The sequence below is a fragment of the Mustelus asterias genome, chromosome 17 (assembly GCF_964213995.1).
Source record: "Mustelus asterias chromosome 17, sMusAst1.hap1.1, whole genome shotgun sequence".
NCBI lineage: Eukaryota > Metazoa > Chordata > Chondrichthyes > Carcharhiniformes > Triakidae > Mustelus > Mustelus asterias.
Genome location: NC_135817.1, coordinates 4,021,441 through 4,042,254, shown reverse-complemented (window position 1 = coordinate 4,042,254; position 20,814 = coordinate 4,021,441). Strand labels below are relative to the sequence as shown.

Genomic DNA, 20,814 nt, shown 5'->3' with positions numbered 1-20,814 from the left:
CAACAGATTTTCCAGTATTGTACACCTGTCTAGTTAAACTGGCTACAACAACAGCTAAGATAACATCTACTGGACTATCTCAACTAATACTCTGGCTACTAAGCTCTCCAACTATCCAATAATTTTTCCCCTCTGCAGAATACTATTATGAAGTGCTTTAAGAAAAATTGAGGTTTTTTTCCTTTGGAACAATGTAGATTATGGAATAATATGTTAAAAGTGTTTAAAAGGGTGGCACAGTGGTTAGCGCTGCTGCCTCACAGCGCCAGGAACCCGGGTTCAATTCCCAACTTGGGTCCCTGTCTGTGTGGAATTTGCACGTTCTCCCCGTTTCTGTGAGGGTTTCCTCCGGGTGCTCCGGTTTTCTCCCACAGTCCAAGGATGTGCGGATTAGGTGGGTTGGCCATGCTAAGTTGCCCCTTAGTGTCAGGGGGAATTAGCTAGAATAAATGGATGGGGTTACGGGGATAGGGCCTGGGTGGGATTGTGGTCAGTGCAGACCCGATGGGCCAAATGGCCTCCTTCTGCACTGTAGGGATTCTAAGATAAAATGATGAAGGGATGGGACAGGGTAGATAGAGCAGAATGTTTCCAGCGGTTGAGAGGTCATGGGTACAAGATTAAATGCAAGAGAACTGGAACAGAGAGCAGAAGAAACATCTCTACAAAGTATTGAGGCTGTAGAATTTACTTTTGACAGTTAATGGTTGAGACAGGAACCATGTCAACATTAACTTGAACAGGATGAAGGATATTAGTGGGTATGGGAACAGGGCTGTTAAATAGGATTGGGATGGTTTGTTAGTGCAAAGGATGTTACGATCTGGTTCGGGACCAGTAACTTCTTTAAAGTAGACAAGGTTTGAAATCCCAGTTAGCCACGAGGAGAATAAAGTCACAAGATCTCACTGTCTTAAACAGCAAAATAAACTCTACTATACAAAGTCAGAAAAGTAAAACAATTTACAACATCTATCGTATCCCCTCACATTCAGAATTAGCAGGAGGTAAATATGAATTTCCAAGCAAATTGTTGTTGAACACATTAAATGGCAGGTGCAACCAAGACAGATCCCATGGATTTCTCAGCAACCCACCCAGACTTCAGTCACCACTGTGAGTCACATTACATTGTTCGAATTCTCTCTCCCTCATGAAGCATTCAACTCTTCACTTTGTAAAATCTTGCCTCTGAGTTCCCATAAAAGGGAACTCGGACTGCCTCAACGATTACTCACATCCTCTAATTACTCAACTCTTTTGCAGGCCGCTAGCTTCACTAAGTTGTCACTGAACCTGGGGTATCTCTGAAACTCCAGTCTCTCGGCTGCACACAGCTACAAATATCTTCTGAACCCTAACGTGCGCTAGCATGAACCAGTGACCTTCTCAGCTCCCCAGGGCTTCCCCTGAGCCCTGACTATACAAAATGGCTCCTGGGGCTTCTCTGTGAGCTGCACACCACACAAGGTTCAGACTGCACCTAACCACCTCTCCCAATAAGTACACAGATGAATTGAAACCAGAGAACCTTCTTTAAGATCCATCCATTTCCGTCAGGAAGATTTTTCAGGGTTCACTGAATGCTTTTAAACTAATTTAACTGCAACTCCTAAAACAAAACATCTCTCTGGATGCACTTCTTTACACAATGTAGACATCACATTCACAGTTCCCTAGCTAAGTAAGCCCACCTTCTGTTTTAGAATCTTATCTTTCCAGCTGTTAATCCCTTAAGGCAACATGGGATGAACGAGCTATTCATCACCAAGGGTAAACATAGACAAGTGGATAGAATAGCACTTTGCGTGGCACGGTGATTAGCACTGCTGCCTCACAGCGCCAGCGACCCGGGTTCAATTCCAGCCTCAGGTCACTGTGTGGACACGTTCTCCCCGTGTCTGTGTGGGTTTCTTCCGGGTGCTCCAGTTTCCACCCACAGTCCAAAGATGTGTAGGTTAGGTTGATTGGCCATGCTAAATTCACCCTCAGTGTACCCGAACAGGAGCCAAAGTGTGGCATCTAGGGGATTTTTACAGTAACTTCATTGCAGTGGTAATGTAAGCCTCGCTTGTGACACTAATTAATAAACTTTACACTTTTTTGTGTGCTGTAAGGTCTATGTATTTAAATGTTGAGCCCTATATACTGTGAGGCCTGGATAGAGTGGACATGGAGAGAATGTTTCCACGAGTAGGAAAAACTAGAACCAGAGGGCACAACCTCTGACTAAAGGGACTATCCTTTAAAACAGAGATGAGGAGGAATTTCTTCAGCCAGAGAGTGGTGAATCTATGGAACTCTTTGCCACAGAAGGCTTTGGAGGCCGTGTCATTGAGTGTCTTTAAGACAGAGATAGATAGGTTCTTGATTAATAAGGGGATCAGGGGTTATGGGGAAAAGGCGGGAGAATGGGAATGAGAAAAATATCAGCCATGATTGAATGGCGGAGCAGACTCGATGGGCCGAGTGGCCTAATTCTACTCCTATGTCTTATGGTCTTATATTGCTGCTGAGAACCCTGTATGGGATGTGGACACCACATCGGCAATGATCAGGCACAGAATTTACTCCAATCCTGCAAGAAAGGTTGCTATCTGAAAACTGGCAAAGGCACAAGGTGAATTTTCAGGTCTTTGTCTTATGTGACCATTTATGAGGCTTTCACTGATGGGGCAGGATTTTCACAGCCTGTGCACCATTCTCCCTGATCTTATTTTTTAATGCTCTCACAGTCAGCACTATTATTGCTTCAATCCAGCCTGTGTGTACGATTACTTATCTGATCGCTCCAAAGACATAAAGTCAAGCGCACCAATTTAAAATCATTGTCAAGGAAACGGAGGTTAGATGAAGAGAATTCTCTTTGTGTTGTTGTGATTTTGGAATGCACTGTCTGAAAAGGTGGTGGAAGCAGATTCAATGGTAACCTTCATAAGGGAATTATTTATTTATTAGTGTCACAAGTAGGCTTACATTAACACTGCAATGAAGTGTTAATGAAAATGAGAGCTAGTTAATAGCTCCTTAAAGAGGTGACGTGGATCTCACTCAAGTACGATTGACATCCAAACTTTGATGTAGAGAACTGAGGAGTTCAAAGTTTATTTTTATTAGTGTCACAAGTAAGGCTTACATTAACACTGCAATGAAGTTACTGTGAAAATCCCCCAGTCGCCACATTCTGACGCCTGTTCGGATACACTGAGGGAGAATTTAGCATGGCCAATTCACCTAACCAGCACGTCTTTCAGACTGTGGGAGGAAACCGGAGCACCCGGAGGAAACCCATGCAGACACTGGGAGACTCCACACAGACAGTGACCTAAGCCGGGAATTGAACCCGGGTCCCTGGCGGTGTGAGGTACCAATGCTAACCACTGTGCCACCCTGGAATTAGATGAATAGTTGAAAGGTGGACAGTTGCAAAGCTATAGGGAAAGTGCAGGCGCAATCAGCTGAATGGTCTCTTTCTGTGCTGTAAGATTCTGCTGCAACAATAATATCTTTCTCTCCCCCCCCCCCCCCCCCCCCACCACCACCACCCCCCCGTCCTTTCCCCATGCACAGGTGAGCTGTCCTTGGAGGACGTGCCTGATCCCTTCCTGGTCACCATGCACATCATTACCGACCCCGGAAACTCAGCGGCCCTGCAGCGAGCGGTCGACAGTCTCGTAACGTGGATTAACCCCAGCCTGCGGCTCTTCATCGTCTCCGAGCACGGCTCCTCACAGCCGCCGAGGGCGGGCAGCGGCAGCGGTGCCGCCCATCTGGCGCTGGCTGTGATCGTCTTCGTCCGCGAAGAGTGTGGGCAACGGATTTCACAGCTCCACGAGCACTTCCTCCACCCCCCGTGGCAGTACCACCACACTGAGTGCGTCAAGGGCAGGATTCTCCCCTACATGCCCAGGAACCAGGATTTCTTCACACTGGCCAATCACACGGCCCTCTGGGCCGTCAGGCAGGTGCACTATGGGAAAGAGATCATCCGCTTCACCATTTACTGCAGCTTTGACAACTTTGCCGACATGGTGAGGATGTACCAGCTGATCCTGAGAAGAGAGTCGTCCAAACGGAAGCCGGACTTTGTGTTCTTCACCATCTATTCCAACATGGAGGTCGATATCCAGCTGTCACTGAAGAAGCTCCCAAAGGGTCAGTGCCCCACCCCCACCCAATCAGCCCTACTGGAGTTCAGAGTTCACAACATTGGACACCTCATCCCACTCCTGCCCAATCCCTGTAGCCCAATCAGTGACGTGAGGTGGCAAACAGAAGACTATGATGGCAACAAGCTCCTGTTGCAGGTAATACCGCCCTCTGCTGCAGAGTGGAAGGAATTGCGGGGATGGAGGTTAGCATGTTCTGATTAATGTATTACCCCTTGCCAATATAAAGAGCTCAGTTACAAAATAGTTAGCCCCTCTTAAAGGAAGAGTGGAAGTTCTATCTCTGATAAAGGTCCCACTGTTTTCATAGAATCCCTACAGGGCAAAAGGAGGCCATTCAGCCAATCGAGTCTGCACCAACTGTCTGGCAGAGCATCTTACCCAGGGCCCTATCGTAACCCCACGTATTTACCTCATTAATCTCCCTAACCTATCTTGGGATACTAAGGGCCAATCCACCTAACCCGCACATCTTTGGATTGTGGGAGGAAACTGGAGCACCCGGATGAAACCCACGCAGACACGGGGAGCACATGCAGACTCCTCACAGACAGGGTCTGTCTCAGTGACAGGAGGAGTTACTGGCATGTTTGCCGCACTGCACACAGCCCCTGGGGCTATCTGCCCGTAGGATGACCTGTCACCAGCTCAGCAGGCCAGTTTGCACTCGATGGTACAGCTGGCAACACGTGCCCACAAAGCGGCTGCCTTCACAGCTTTACCATCAGAGGTGGCCTCTGTCTTGCAGGAGCCCCATGCAAAGGCTTAACATTATTGTCACATGTTAGCATACAGTGAGAAGTATTGTTTCTTGCACGCTATACAGACAAAGCATACCATTCATAGAGAAGGAAAGGAGAGAGTGCAGAATGTAGCGTTACAGTCATAGCTAGGGTGTAGAGAAAGATCAACTTAATGCAAAATAAGTCCATTCAAAAGTCTGACAGCAGCAGGGAAGAAGCTGTTCTTGAGTCGGTTGGTACGTGACCTCAGACTTTTGTATCTTTTTCCCGACGGAAGAAGGTGGAAGAGAGAATGTCCGGGGTGTGTGGGGTCCTTAATTAAGCTGGCTGCTTTTCCCGAGGCAGCGGGAAGTGTAGACAGAGTCAATGGATGGGAGGCTGGTTTGCGTGATGGATTGGGCTACCTTCACGACCCTTTTGGAGTTTCTTGCAGATGAGAGGTCCTGGGGTGTGTGGGTGGGGCACCTACAGTTCACGAGGGATAATATTAAATACTAACCACTTACCTCGGTGTCAATGCCACACTAAAAGCACTGTGGAATTAGATAACATAAAAATAGTGATAACAATGATCAGGGATCAGCTATCACCGTTCAAGCTTGCCAAACCTCCAGGATTGCCATAGAGTCTCCAGGAATTAAAGATTAAACTCTGGAAGGTGCTGGGAGCAACAGCCAAGAGGATTATTGCAATGGCATTAAAAAAGCAATCAATTTACTCAGCAGTGATAGGAAATATCTTATTGAAACTCACGGGATTCTGCGAGGCCTGGATAGAGTGGACGTGGAGAGGATGTTTCCACTAGTAAGAAAAACTAGAACCAGAGGGCACAACCTCAGTCTAAAGGGACGATCCTTTAAAACAGAGATGAGGAGGAATTTCTTCAGCCAGAGAGTGGTGAATCTGTGGAACTCTTTGCCGCAGAAGGCTGTGGAGGCCAGGTCATTGAGTGTCTTTAAGACAGAGATAGATAGGTTCTTGATTAATAAGAGGATCAGGGGTTATGGGGAAATGGCAGGAGAATGGGGATGAGAAAAATATCAGCCATGATTGAATGATGGAGCAGACTCGATGGGCCGAGTGGCCTTATTCTGCTCCTATGTCTTATAGTCTAACATGGCTGAGCGAGGCAGGCGGGCCCCATAGATAGAACATAGAACAGTACAGCACAGAACAGGCCCTTCGGCCCACGATGTTGTGCCGAGCTTTATCTGAAATCAAGCTATCCCACTCCCTATCATCCTGGTGTGCTCCATGTGCCTATCCAATGACCGCTTAAATGTTCCTAAAGTGTCTGACTCCACTATCACTGCAGGCAGTCCATTCCACACCCCAACCACTCTCTGCGTAAAGAACCTACCTCTGATATCCTTCCTGTATCTCCCACCATGAACCCTACATGATACAGAGACCGAGTTTAAACTTTCTACTCTTTGGGCATTGATCCTCTTCCCTAGCTCCTTATTTCTCTCTCGAAACATCTCCTTGTTTCTGCGTTCAGACTTAGAAATGCCCCAGCTCTGACATCCCAGTTATCCACCTGGATAATTCAGACACGGCACCAAATGAAGGAAAAAATAACCACAACACATTTTCATTGGGAAGAAAACACATGTACCAGCATGTAAATTCACATACCGACTTGCACATGACAGTGGAACTGGACTAGTAACCTAGAGGCCCGAATGGTCTAGAGACAGATCAGATTCCACCATAGCAACAGGAGGAACTTAAACTCAGGAATGAATCTGGGATAAAATGCTAGTTTGATTCCCAATGATCATGAAATGATGAGATTGTTTGCCAGCAAAGCTAACATGCCAAGAACAAATTTGAAAAATACAGACATATACACATTCAAACATACGCTGAACTCCGTTCTATCACACACACACACACGTGTGCTCTCATGCGTGTACAGAAACATAGGAATACATTCACACTTCCACATATAGGGTGAGATTTCCCGACCCTTCCCCCCACACAATGGGATCTTCCGGTCTGTCAAAGGCCACAGCCCTTCAACCCCCCACCCTCCCCCCCCCCCCCCCCACCGCCCCCGCCCCCCACACCCGCAGCAGGTTCCTGGGAGCCACGCAAAATGCTGTAGACATTGGTGGGACCAGATAGCTCACGCGGGGGGGGGGCAATTTTGGGCAATGCACCATTAACTTTGACTGGACATTCCTGGCTGTTGATGCCGGCGGCATCTTCTGGTCCCACCAATGGCGCAGATTTCCCGGCGATGTGGGGTGGAGTCATGGGAAATCCCATTGACAGCGGCGGCACCAGAAGATCCCACCTCCAGTGCCCACACAAGGAACACCCCACAGGGAGACAAGAGAATCCGTGTAGAGAGTGGGGTGCAGATTCACCAGAATAATCCAGGGGCTCAAAGGGTTCAATTACGAAGCTAAGATTGGTGCACATTCCCTTGAGTTCAGAAAGTATAGGGAGCAATAGTTTTAAATGAATAAGGAATGTCATAGGGTAGATCGAGGATAACAATTTCCCCCGGTCAATGAGTCTAGGATTGGGGAACAGTAAGAGCAAAGCCATTGGAATCACCTTTCCACACCAAGGGTGCTGGAAACCTGCAAGACTTTTCCTCAAAAAGCTGCAGACGTTGGAAGTCAACTGAAAATTCCAAGACGGACCAATAGATTGGACATCAGGGATATGGAGCTGAGGCAGATAATTGGAGTTGAGATTCAGACCAGCTAAACAACAGTATAGGTTCAAGGAATGAAATAAAGATTTACATTTATATTTTTACTTTTACATTCATATGCCTTTCGGGAAATCCCATAAGACATAGGAGCAGAATTAGGCCACTCGGCCCATCGAGTCTGCTCCGCCATTCAATCATGGCTGATACTTTTCTCATCCCCATTCTCCCGCCTTTTCCCCATAACCTCTGATCCCCTTATTAATCAAGAACCTATCTATCTCTGTCTTAAAGACACTCAATGACCTGGCCTCCACAGCCTTCTGCGGCAAAAAGTTCCAGATTCACCACTCTCTGGCTGGAGAAATTCCTCCTCATCTCTGATTTAAAGGAGCGTCCCTTTAGTCTGAGGTTGTGCCCTCTAGTTCCAGTTTTTCCTATGAATGGAAACATCCTTTCCATGTCCACTCTATCCAGGCTTCACAGTATCCTGCAAGTTTCAATAAGATCCCCCTCATCCTTCTAAACTCCAACGAGTACAGACCCAGAGTCCTCAACTGTTCCTCATACGACAAGCTCTTCATTCCAGGGATCATTCTTGTGAACCTCCTCTGGACCCTTTCCAAGGCCAGCGCATCCACAAATCCCAGAGTGCTTTGCAGCCAGTGAAGTACTTTTGAAGTGTAGTCACTGTTGTAATGGAGGAAAAGCAGCAGCAGATTTGTGCACAGCACGATCCCACAATTTGATAATAGCCAGATAACCTGTTTTTGTGATGTTTGTGGAGGATGAGTATTGGCCAGGACAACCGGACTTGACTCCCCTGCTCTTCTTGAAGTAGTGTCACGTGATCTTTTACATCTATCTTAGAGAGTGGAGGGGGGCGGGGAGGGGGGAGGTTTTCAAAGTCTCATCCGAACGGTGGCATCGCCGTACAGTGCAGCACTCGGTGAGTACTGAGGTGGAACATCAGCTGAGAGCCGTGTGCTCCAGTCCGGTATCTGGAGTGGGATTAGAGAGCAGAAGCTTTTGACCCAGGTCAGAGGTGCCACCGACTGAGCCACAGCTGATGTTACTGTGTTCCCGGATAGGACTCACATCTGCGAACAATGGCGCAACGGAAGAGTCGCAGCACAATGTCTGTTTTGCTGCTGCATAGTTTGCCTGCCACAGTTAAGTGATGGTGTGACCTGAAAATGGTGGGGGGGGGGGGGGGGGTCCTTCACTACCAAATGAGGCAGCTGGCCATCGCCCTCACCCAGTTGGCCAAGAAAAGGTCCACATAAACCGCCATTGTGTCCCTTTATCTGCTAAATGTACCACTAACATCAGCGATGCATAATAAAAGCAAAGGCAAAGATATTTCAGTAACGCAGTACTCTGCGGGCCCAGCCTTTTGATAACAGCTTTAAGTCGCCGCTAAGTCTCTCCGATGTCGCTCATTGTTGACCGAGTGATTGAGTGGCCAAGCAGACAAATGGTCTTTGTTGTTCCAGTCAGTACCCACTTCATGTGGATTTAGAGCACTTTCTCCCTGGCACACACACGAGTGGGAGATACCAGGCAGTGCTAACCCTGAGTGAGGTAATAGGCTTTAAAGGCTTTGGCTCTGCAAAGGAACCGCTTTGTACATCACGTAAATGCACACTTAGCACTGACAGCCTGCCACAGTGCAGCTCAACAAAATCCCAATTTTGAAATGGGAGCCACTTTCTCAATGCGTTCGCTCGCTCGCCGCGAGGTACTGGGGGAGTGCGTCCCCTCCATAGGGGCAGCTGCAGGATTCCAGAGTCAAACCAGCACCCGGAGCAAAGGCATGGTCTCACTATCAAGTGTAAAGTGGCACAAGCTATCCTTGTAACTGAATGGTAGGGTGCAGGGACAGTGAAGCCCCCAGAACAAGATGGGAGTAGGTATCTGGCCCATCCATTCAATTTGGCCAGGTGTGGAATCCAGGAAGAAAATAATCGTTGGGAGAAGAAACATGGGCTGTGCTCTTCCAAATCTATAAACACTTTGGAGCGATAACTTTTTTTTTTGCACCATGCGATATCTGCCAGTCACTAAAAGAAGGCCAACTTTAACATCGGTGGCACAGTGGTTAGCACTGCTGCCCCACAGCGCCAGGGACCCGGGTTCGATTCCCGGCTTGGGTTACTGTCTGTGTGGAGTCTGCACGTTCTCCCCGTGTCTGCGTGGGTTTCCTCCGGGTGCCCCGGTTTCCTCCCACAGTCTGAAAGACGCGCTGGTTAGGGTGCATTGACCCGAACAGCCGCCGGAGTGTGGCGACTAGGGGGATTTCACAGTAACTTCATTGCAGTGTTAATGTAAGCCTTACTTGTGACTAGCAAATAAACTTTAACTTTTTTTTTACAAGTTGATTGGAGGCAGCACCAGTTACCTTTGTGAAGGAAAAGAACTCACGTTACTTAGCTCCTTTAGAATCATAGAAACCCTACAGGGCAGAAGGAGGCCATTCGGCCCATCGAGTCTGCACCGACCACAATCCCACCCAGGCCCTACCCCCACATATTTTACCCGCTAATCCCTCTAACCTATGCATCCCAGGACTCTAAGGGGCAATTTTTTTAACCTGGCCAATCAACCTAACCCGCACATCTTTGGATTGTGGGACGAAACCGGAGCACCCGGAGGAAACCCACGCAGACACGAGGAGAATGTGCAAACTCCACACAGACAGTGACCCGAGCCGGGAATCGAACCCGGGATCCTGGAGCTGTGAAGCAGCAGTGCTAACTACTGTGCTACCGTGCCACCTCAGGACGTCCGACCACAGCCGATGAATTATATGTCAAGGACTGCCGTTGTTGCAATGTCGGCACTGCAGCAGCCAATTTGCACACAGCACAATCCCACAAACAGCAGTGTGAAAAATGACTACATCATCTGTTTTTTTAGTGATGTTGGAACAGAGGGGAACTCCATCCCTCCTTTTCACAGTCCTTTTCAGACTGTGGGAGGAAACCAGAGTACCCGGGGGAAGCCCACGCAGACACGGGGAGAACGTGCAGACTTCACACAGACAGTGACCCAGGCCGGGAATCAAACCCGGTCCCTGGCGATGTGAGGCAGCAGAATTTCAAAACTGAGATTTGAAAGATTAGGCAAGTTTAGTGTGGGATACAGAATCAAACCAAGTAAATGGAGTTAATATCCAAGATCTGACAGAATGGGGTAACAGGCTTGAGTGGCTGAATGGCCTACTCATGTTCCATCATCTCCTTCAAGGGCGACAGAGGAATCATACCCGACTACTGCTCCCAGAAATGTCCTCAGCAGAGCGATCAGTAACTGGCACAGTGACAGCTGCGGATATCCACCCTCACTCCATGACGTATGGATGGCTCCCATTCTACCCAGATCAACCCAGTCTAAATTGGCCTTTTCTCGCCTTCGTCACTTGGGGCAATAAAACTGGCAGAGCAGAACAGCTGAAGCAGAAAGTGGCCAATTTTTATTTCTCACCTTCCCAGCTTCCTATCAAATCTATTGTAATAACTCATTTATGTCTGGCTAGGCTCATCCTCCCTGCCCCTCACTGGATTCCCAGTGGATCTCATCCTCCCTGCTCCTCACTGGATTCCCAGTGGATCTCATCCTTCCTGCCCCTCACTGGATTCCCAGTGGATCTCATCTTCCCTGTCCCTCACTGGATGCCCAGTGGATCTCATCCTCCCTGCCCCTCACTGAATGCCCAGTGGATCTCATCCTCCCTACCTCTCACTGGATGCCCAGTGGATCTCATCCTCCCTGCCCCTCACTGGACGCCAGTGGAGCTCATCCTTCCTGCCCCTCACTGGACGCCAGTGGAGCTCATCCTCCCTGCCCCTCACTGGACGCCAGTGGAGCTCATCCTTCCTGCCCCTCACTGGATGCCCAGTGGATCTCATCCTTCCTGCCCCTCACTGGACGCCCAGTGGATCTCATCCTCCCTGCCCCTCACTGGAGTCCCAGTGGATCTCATCCTCCCTGCCCCTCACTGGAGTCCCAGTGGATCTCATCCTCCCTGCCCCTCACTGGATTCCCAGTGGATCTCATCCTCCCTGCCCCTCACTGGATGCCCAGTGGATCTCATCTTCCCTGCCCCTCACTGAATGCCCAGTGGATCTCATCCTCCCTGCCCCTCACTGGGTGCCCAGTGGTTCTCATCCTCCCTGCCCCTCACTGGACACCAGTGGAGCTCATCCTTCCTGCCCCTCACTGGATGCCCAGTGGATCTCATCCTCCCTGTCCCTCACTGGAGTCCCAGTGGATCTCACCCTCACTGGAGTCCCAGTGGATCTCATCCTCCCTGTCCCTCACTGGAGTCCCAGTGGATCTCATCCTCCCTGCCCCTCACTGGACGCCCAGTGGATCTCATCCTCCCTGCCCCTCACTGGACGCCCAGTGGATCTCATGAGTGGAATACTTAACAACAAAGAAAATGCTGGCTAAACATAGCAGATCAGTCAGCATCTGTATCGAAGACGAGGTTTTGATACTTCATAAGATATAGGAGCAGAATTGGACCATTCGGCCCATCGAGTCCACTCTGCCATTCGATCATGGCTGACATGCTCCTCATTCCCATTTTCCTGCCTTCTCCCCATAACCCTTCAACCCATTAAAAATCTGTCTAACTCCTCCTTAAATTTACTCACTGTCCCAGCATCCACCGCACTTTGGGGTAGCGAATTCCACAGATTCACAACCCTTTGGGAGAAGTAGTTTCTCCTCAACTCTGTTTTAAATTTGCTACCCCTTATCCTAAGGCTATGACCTCTCGTCCTCGAATGCCCCACCAGCGGAAGCATCCACTCCACGTCTACTTTATCCATACCGTTTATCATCTTGAATACCTCAATTTGATCTCCCCTCATTCTTCTAGATTCCAGAGAGTATCGGCCTAAACTGTTCAATCTCTCTTCATACGACAAACCCCTCATCTCTGGAGCCAATCTACTGATCCTCCTCTGAACTGCCTCCAATGCCACTACATCTTTCCTCAAATAAGGAGACCAAAACTGTGCACAATACTCCAGGTGCGGCCCCACCAATGCCTTGTGTATATATACTACTGGGTCCTCTCCATCAGAACACAAAATTGGATCCCTTGCTGCAAACGAGATTGTCCCAACTTCATTCCAATGGGTTGGATGAGGTCCCAGGGTGGCAAGGGAACAGATTATCTTAGTAGTGCCTGGAGGAACAGTTTCTCTCCAAGGCTTCGAAAATCAATTGACACTTATCATTGGCCAGGCTTTTTGGCTCCATCGTTTGTGTAGCTGGTTGGATTGTGCACTGCGCAAGCCCTAAATGTTAGTCTGCATTCTATTTGTATTGTAGGACACCGATATCCATATTAAAAGGAGCCTATCACCTAAAGCAGGCAGGTGATATGGCCACCTATCAGGAGGCCCCTTTCAAAATGTCGCTGGCCATCTTGCCGACAGTAGTTTATTTATTAGTCACAAGTAGGCTTACATTAACACTGCAATGAAGTTACTGTGAAATTCCCCTAGTCGCCACACTCTGGCGCCTGTTCGGGTCAATGCACCCTAACCAGCACGTCTTTCAGACTTTGGGAGGAAACCGGAGCACCCGGAGGAAACCCACGCAGACACGGGGAGAACGTGCAAACTCCACACAAACGGTGACCCAAGCTGGGAATCAAACCCGGGTCCCTGGCGCTGTGAGGCAGCAGTGCTAACCACCATGCCACCCATGCCAATAGTAGCATGCCAATAAGACTGCCCATTAACACCAAGTGCAGTGAAAATTGACACCATACTCTTGACACAAAGATGCATCATGTGTGGTTAGTGCGTAAAGTTTGTATTTAATTTTGTTTTTACAGGTACAAAGTTTGTCCAGAGGTTCGGGGAGGAGAAGTGCAGTTCCTCAATTCACCACAGCAAGGCGCAGCTCTTCCATCCCTTCACGCAGCTTTCTCCCCCAGTGCCATGGCTGTGCACCAGAGCGATACCACCGCCACCGGCAGATAGGCCACAAACCGCAGCACACAGGCGGGTTCAGCCGATTCCGAGGGAGCTCCCAAGAAGACATCTGGATTGGTGATCAAGGGGATTCTGGCAGGGCAGCCAGCAGTGCCTCTGGGATATCCCGCGTGGCTCAGCGTAGTAAGTCCTTGTTCTGTCTGCCGACCTTCAGTGGCTCAGCTTCCTCCTCATCGCCGCTCGGCGACCTGGCCCTTTCATCATGTGACAGAGGACAACCAATCAGAGCCCTGGCGCTCGGTGTCACCTCTGGAATCGCAGCTAATGGCCGAGAAGATGCTGCAGAGACCAATGTGGACACTGGCTTGACCACGTCCTGCTCTGACCTCTCCCTCCACTCCACTCACTCAACACTGAATGGCTTCAGCAAAGACATAGGCACCGCTCTTCCTTCGCTGGGGAAGTGCAACGCCGGACCAAAGGCAGCTCCCTTCAGGCCTTCATCCTCAGTGGATTATTCACTCCCCTCCTTTTCCGAGCTTCCGTCCAGGTCGGCCATTCGGTTCCCGGAATTCTCCTCCTGTTGTCTGACCTCGCGCGCACCATCTCCCCATGCCTTCACTTCGGCATCTCGGCTCTGGTCCAGAACAAAACAGGCCTCGTCTTGGGAGGCGAACCGTGCAGCCAGAAACGGGAACTGCCCGGAAGGCCGACAGTCTGCTCCCATTCTGGAGGGGGAGCAGGAATTTTACATCTGACCGTTTCTGATGGGCCAGGATTTCCTTCCCGCTGTCACTAACTGTATTGAACTACGTATGGACCAGCCAGTGGATTCCGCAGCTGGTGACGAACGGACAGGAAGAACGTTGCCAATGGCGACCCAGGTCACCTTGTTTCTGGGGTCAAGGGGAACCTCACTGTCACCAACAGGGCTGTTCAGAAGCATCACTGATAAAAATTCCCCTTGGACGTCCCACTGTCTAAATGTTTCTTTTTTCAAAAACACCGCAGCCTTTTGCGGCAGAAATCGGCAATGTGAGCGGGGGGGAAAGTACCGAGAGGATTTCAACCGCCAACCTTTGCTGGGTGAGCAGACTGCTCGGGAACTCTCGTTTTTCCAACACTTACATTTCCAAAGACAAGAGTTGCAGTCGCTTTTGTTCAACGGTTCTTCACAAAGGAATTATCCTTAACTTGTTCCTGACAAGCAGCTGCTTAAACCATTGATCACAAAAATCCCCGATCGTAGATTTTCCTGTCACCTTCCTCCATTTTGTGTCAACAACAATGTTAAAAATAAATGCCAGTCGGAAAATTAATGTCCTCTTTGAGGCTGATTAGCCGAGCGCTATGTCAAAAGATCGTAAGAAATAGGAGCAGGAGTAGGCCATTTGGCCCATCCAGCCTGCTGCCATCCCAATAGGATTTTGACTGAAATTCCTCTTCATCTTTGTCTTAAATGGGAGACTCCTTATTTTTCAACGGTTCTAGATTGTTCCTTGAGGAGAAACATCAGCCAGAAGTTTCCCATCCCACCCGCCATGGAAATTGGAGCGGGCGAGAGGCGGACAATGGAAAGGTCCGTTGACCTCGGGCAGATTTCAGGATGAGCGAGGCCTGTACAATCCCACCCGTCATCCTGTTAAGCCCCTTCAGAATCTCGTGTTTCACACAAGGTCCAGCCTGCTCAACCTCTCTCTTCATAAGGCAACCCCTCCGTCACAAGAATCAGCGAACCTTCTCTGAACTGTTTCCAATAAGTGTTGTCACTGACTACATTGACCCTAATCAGGACAAGGCTCGATGTTCCTTCGTCACAGCCGGGTCCGTAATCCTGAAACTCCCTTTCAACCAGCAACACACTGACTGCAGCGGGGCCCCAAGAGGATGGCCCACCATCACCATCTCATGGGCAACTCGGGTTGGCCAATATAGCCAGATTTTCCCATCATCCAGAGAACGTTGTGTGGGCATTCCCATTTTATTGTCCATTTAGACTCAGCTCACTTGGAATTTTATACATTTAATAATCATTAACTGACTAAATAAATTCCAAATCTTAATCTTGGTTTAAAGCATCACTCTATGGGCTGTTAACTCTGTATTGGTATATAGCACTGTTGCCTATTTTGTGTTCATAGTGTGAAGTGATGTGGTGTTATTTATTGTATAAATTAAAAATGGAGTCTATTGATAAAACATGCGATTTATGAGACATTAAACTAATATATAAATGTTAATAACTGGAAACGCACTGAAGATGCAGAACTCTGACCTTTGATATGTGGCTGTTGTGTAGAAATCTGGGCCAACAGCCACTCATCAGTTGATTAAAAGTAAAGTTTATTTATTAGTCACAAGTAAGGCTTACATTAACACTGCAATGAAGTTACTGTGAAATTCCCCTAGACACCACACTCCGGCACCTGTTCGAGTCAATGCACCCTTACCAGCATGTCTTTCAGACTGTGGGTTGGACAACACCTTTCCGGGATTTCTCCCGATTCTCAGTCAGTAAAAATGGCCCTTATATTCTCCATTCCACCCTCACCTACCGTGTTTCACACTCATAAAACTAATGGCCTTACCGACTGCTACAGTGGAACATAGGACAAGAGAAGGCCATTCAGCCCCTTCGAGCCATTCAGATAGAAGCAGACAGTGGAGTAAAGGCAATATCGCTGAAGTAATAATCCAGAGGTCCAGCTAAAACCCTGGGGACCCGGGTTCAAATCCCACCAGGTTAAATGTAATGATTCAACAAACAAAATCTGGAATATAAAGTTAACTTCCTGACGACAATCATCGATTGTCGGAAAAACCCATCTGGATCACTAATGTCCTTCAGGGAAGAAAATCTTCCGCCCTTAACTAGTGTGGCCTACATGTGACTCCAGACCCCACAGGAGTGTGGTTGGTGCTTATCTGCGCTCCGAAATAGCCTCGCGAGTGACTCAGTTCAACGACAATGAGGGATGGGCAATAAATGCTGGCCTAGCCAGCGACACCCACATCTCATTGGAGACGAAATTACAAATAAATTAGATCACAACCGATTTGTATCTTAACTCCATTTACTCGCCTTGTTTTCCTAACCCCAAACGCAGCAACAATTGACAGCTGGGAGAAGTGTGTAGCGGGCCCAAATGTCCCGGCCTCCTGCTGAAAGAGGAATCAGTGACACTGGGAAATGAACATTTCCTCGTAAGGAAGAAGCAAATATTTGTACTTTTCTTTCCTTTATTCATTCACGGGATGTGGGCGCCACTGGCAAAGGCACCATCTGTTTCCCATCCCGAATTTCCCTTGATGTGGAGATGCCGGCGTTGGACTGGGATGGGTAGAGTAAGAAGTCTCACAACACCAGGTTAAAGTTCAACAGGTTTATTTGGTAGCACAATCTTTTGGAGCGCTGCCCCTTCATCAGGTGAGTGATGAAGGAGGCCACTTCTTACTAATTGCCCTTGAAAGGGAGTGGCTTGCTAGGCCATCGCAGATACATGTGGCTAACCACATTACTATAGGTCTGGAGTCACATATAGGCCAGACATGTAAGGACAGCAGATTTCCACCAGATTGTTGTTTAAAAAAAACCTATTGACAATGGTTTCGTGCTCACCAATACTGTGGCTAGCTTTAGATTCCAGATTTTATTAACCGAATTCAAATTCCACCAGTTGCCATGGTGGGATTCGAACCCATGTCCATTGCAGTGCTGTAAAGGTTGCTCCTTTGATCTCTATAACATCTGTATTTCCCTACAATGCCAAAGTTGTGGCTCTCACATCATTAGACCGGCAAACGCTGTTACTCCTGTGCGTCATCGGTCGGTCCCACTGCCAGATTCCTGCCACAAAAGTCTTTAAATCATAGAAACCCTCCAGTGCAGAAAGAGGCCATTCGGCCCATCAAGTCAGCGGCGACAACAATCCCACCCAGGCCCTGTCCCCACACCCCTACACATTTTACCCCGCTAATCCCTCTAACCTACACATCCCGGGTTACTAAGGGGCAATTTAGCATGGCCAATTAACCTAACCCACACATCTTTGGAGTGTGGGAGGAAACCGGAGCACCCGGAGGAAACCCACGCAGACACGGGGAGAACGTGCAAACTCCACACAGACAGTGACCCAAGCCGGGGATCGAACCCAGGTCCCTGACACTGTGAGGCAGCAGTGCTAACCACTGTGCCTCCGTGCCATCCTTTGGAACAATAAATTGTAATATTATCTTTGTATGGCTTGGACGAGGCCACAGGTTAGGCTAAAGACGCAGTGCCTAGCTGAATAGGTATCTCATAGAATCTTACAGCACCAAAGAAGGGCATCAACTTGTAATGTCTGTACCAGCTCTTCTGAGAGAGCTATCCTCTTAATCCCATTTCCCTATTCAATTACTGAATCTGCTTCCACTACTCTTTCAGGCAGCGTATTCCAGTTCATAACTGACCACATGAAAAAAATATTCTCCTCATGTTCCCTCTGTTTCTATTGTTAATTATCTTAAATCTGAGCCTTGGGATATCACCCCCCCCCCCCAGTAAAAACAGCTTCTACATATTTACTCACTCAAAATTCCTCTTAATGATCCCTCCATTTTATTCCCGCTTATCTTTCTCTGTTCTAAGGAGAACAATCCTAACTTCTCCCGTCCCTCCACGTAACACATCCCTGTTTGGAGTTGAGCATAATTCCTACGGTAAGGATAGACAGTAGCCACTTAAGGAAAACCTGGGCGTTATTCTCCCACACAGGGATAGGCGTATTCCCCAATCATGGCACCATGGAATTGGTTGGTTGGCCCTACTGTGTTGTAACCTGGTGGAAAGCCAAACGGAGCGTTGGCCGCATCAGCTAACATGGTGACATTGTTTGCCTGTTCAGCTTTATGGGGAAATAACCCGTTAACATAATCCACACTGGGGCAACACGGTGGCTCAGTGGTTAGCACTACTGCCTCGCAGCACGAGGGACCCAGGTTCAATTCCCAGCTTGGGTCACTGTCTGAGCGGCGTCTGCACGTTCTCCCCGTGTATCCATGGGTTTCCTCCGGGTGCTCCGGTTTCCATGATGTGGAGATGCCGGCGTTGGACTGGGGTAAACACAGTAAGAAGTTTAACAACACCAGGTCCAACAGGTTTATTTGGTAGCAAAAGCCACACAAGCTTTTGGAGCTCCAAGCCCTTCTTCGGTTTCCCACAGTCCAAAGACTGGTTAGGTGCATTGGCTATGCCAAATTGCCCCTCAGTGTACTCGAACAGGCGCCGGAGTGTAGCGACTAGGGGAATTTCACAGTAACTTCATTGCAGTGTTAATGTAAGCCTACTTGTGCCAATAATAAATTAACTTTTAACTTAACTCGTTTCTGTAATTAAAGTACTTACGTTTGTCCTGAAGTAGAATTCACATTTTTAATGGGAATTAGCAAATGCTGTTGATATGTGCATGATAGGCCCCAACTGATGAACTGTTTGTGCGATGGGGCCATTTATTAAAGCTTTGTTCGGAGGTATTTTCCCCTTCAGTATATTGAATTCTCAATAAATTCAGAGTTTTTAAAAGAGCTCTTGGTAAATTTGTAACTTTCACGGGTAACTGAAGAAAAATATGCCTTTAGATTAGGAAAGGAAGCCTGCCTTCCTTTCCCAGTCTGGCTGCTGTGTGACTCCCAGTTTCACACCGACATGTTTGATTCTTGGCTGCTGTTTGGAGTGGCTGAGCAAATCACCGCTTTGTATTAAATCACTACAAAGAACAGCAGCACTTTGGGAGAACCTTCACCATGTGGACTGCAGCATCTTAATAAGAAAGTCCATCACTTCACAGAGCAGTAGAGGGTTTGGCTGTAAATTATGGTTGTGCCAAGAGTGCCTTTAACCTGAGAATGAATAAAATGTAAGGTTCATTTGCCCATCTTCCTTCCTTTGCAGTTACAGATTGTGGTGAATAAGATGTCAATATTTAATTGCGGGCATGGAGTTTTGGGACATTCACAGCTTGTAGCCAATAACAAATGAATGGTTTGTTCACTATCAGCTCCAAACTGGAAGCACAGATTCAGGCTGTGAATTGTGTGAATGGGTACAACCTGGAGTAAGTGCTGGACACACACACTCTCTGCTGACCCTACTGAAGGTCATGGGGGTCAGGCCACAAAATTCCTTTTGGAACCTGGGAGAAAAGGGTCTTGCTCTCCCCACACGTTGCAGCATCGACCTTTCATTTCTCTTTGCAGACGCTGACTACGTTGTTGTGTATTTCCAGTGTTTTATTGTCATTGGGTTTTCTTTGTTTCCCTGGATTAGGGTCTTGTGGGCTTCAGGTTTTTAGGTGTCCAGATCACCAACAACCTGTCCTAGTCCCCCCATGCCGACACTATAGTTAAGAAACATAGAAACATAGAAAAACTACAGCACAATACAGGCCCTTCAGCCCACAAAGTTGTGCCGAACATGTCCCTACCTTAGCAATTACTAGGCTTGCCGATAACCCTCTATCTTACTAAGTTCCATGTACTTATCTAAAAGTCTCTTAAAAGACCCCATTGAATCCTCCTCCACCACCGTTGCTGGCAGCCGATTCCACGCACCTACCACCCTCTGAGTGAAAAACGTACCCCAGACATCTCCTCTGTACCTACTCCCCAGCACCTTAAACCTGTGTCCCCTTGTGGCAACCATTTCAGCCCTGGGAAAAAGCCTCTGACTATCCACTCGATCAATACCTCTCAACATCTTATACACCTCTATCAGGTCACCCCTCATCCTTCGTCTCTCCAAGGAGAAAAGGCTGAGCTCACTCAACCTATCCTCATAAGGCATGCTCCCCCAACCCAGGCAACATCCTTGTAAATCTCCTCTGCACCCTTTCTATGGCTTCCACATCCTTCCTGTAATGAGGCGACCAGAACTGAGCACAGTACTCCAAGTGTGGTCTGACCAGGGTCTTATATAGCTGCAACATTATCTCACGACTCCCAAACTCAATTCCTCGATTGATGAAGGCCAGCACACCATACGCCTTCTTAACCACAGCCTCAACCTGCACAGCTGCTTTGAGCGTCCTATGAACTCGGACGCCAAGATCCTTCTGATCTTCCACTCTGCCAAGAGTCCTACCATTAATATTATATTCCGCCATCCTATTTGACCTGCCAAAATGAACCACCTCACACTTATCTGGGTTAAACTCCATCTGCCACTTCTCTGCCCAGTGTTGCATCCTATCAATGTCTCGCTGCAACTTCTGACATCCCTCCACACTATCCACAACACC

The 20,814-nt window shown here is 48.2% G+C and overlaps 1 protein-coding gene across 1 annotated transcript; it reads left to right on the top strand.

Annotated features, from left to right (window-relative positions):
- The first annotated feature begins 1,049 nt into the window (after positions 1-1,049).
- Positions 1,050-14,295, top strand: fam124a (family with sequence similarity 124 member A). Its single transcript, XM_078232080.1, has 3 exons — positions 1,050-1,116; positions 3,571-4,307; positions 13,438-14,295. Exons 1-3 carry the CDS (start codon positions 1,050-1,052, stop codon positions 14,293-14,295), a joined length of 1,662 nt encoding a protein of 553 aa, XP_078088206.1.
- The last annotated feature ends 6,519 nt before the right edge of the window (positions 14,296-20,814 follow it).

Coding starts and splice junctions, on each gene's coding strand:
- fam124a (XM_078232080.1), top strand. CDS start 1,050: ATGGCAGGTGCAACCAAGACAGATCCCATGGATTTCTCAGCAACCCAC. Junction 1,117..3,570: donor CCCAGACTTCAGTCACCACT/GTGAGTCACATT, acceptor CCCCATGCACAG/GTGAGCTGTCCTTGGAGGAC. Junction 4,308..13,437: donor GCAACAAGCTCCTGTTGCAG/GTAATACCGCCC, acceptor TTGTTTTTACAG/GTACAAAGTTTGTCCAGAGG.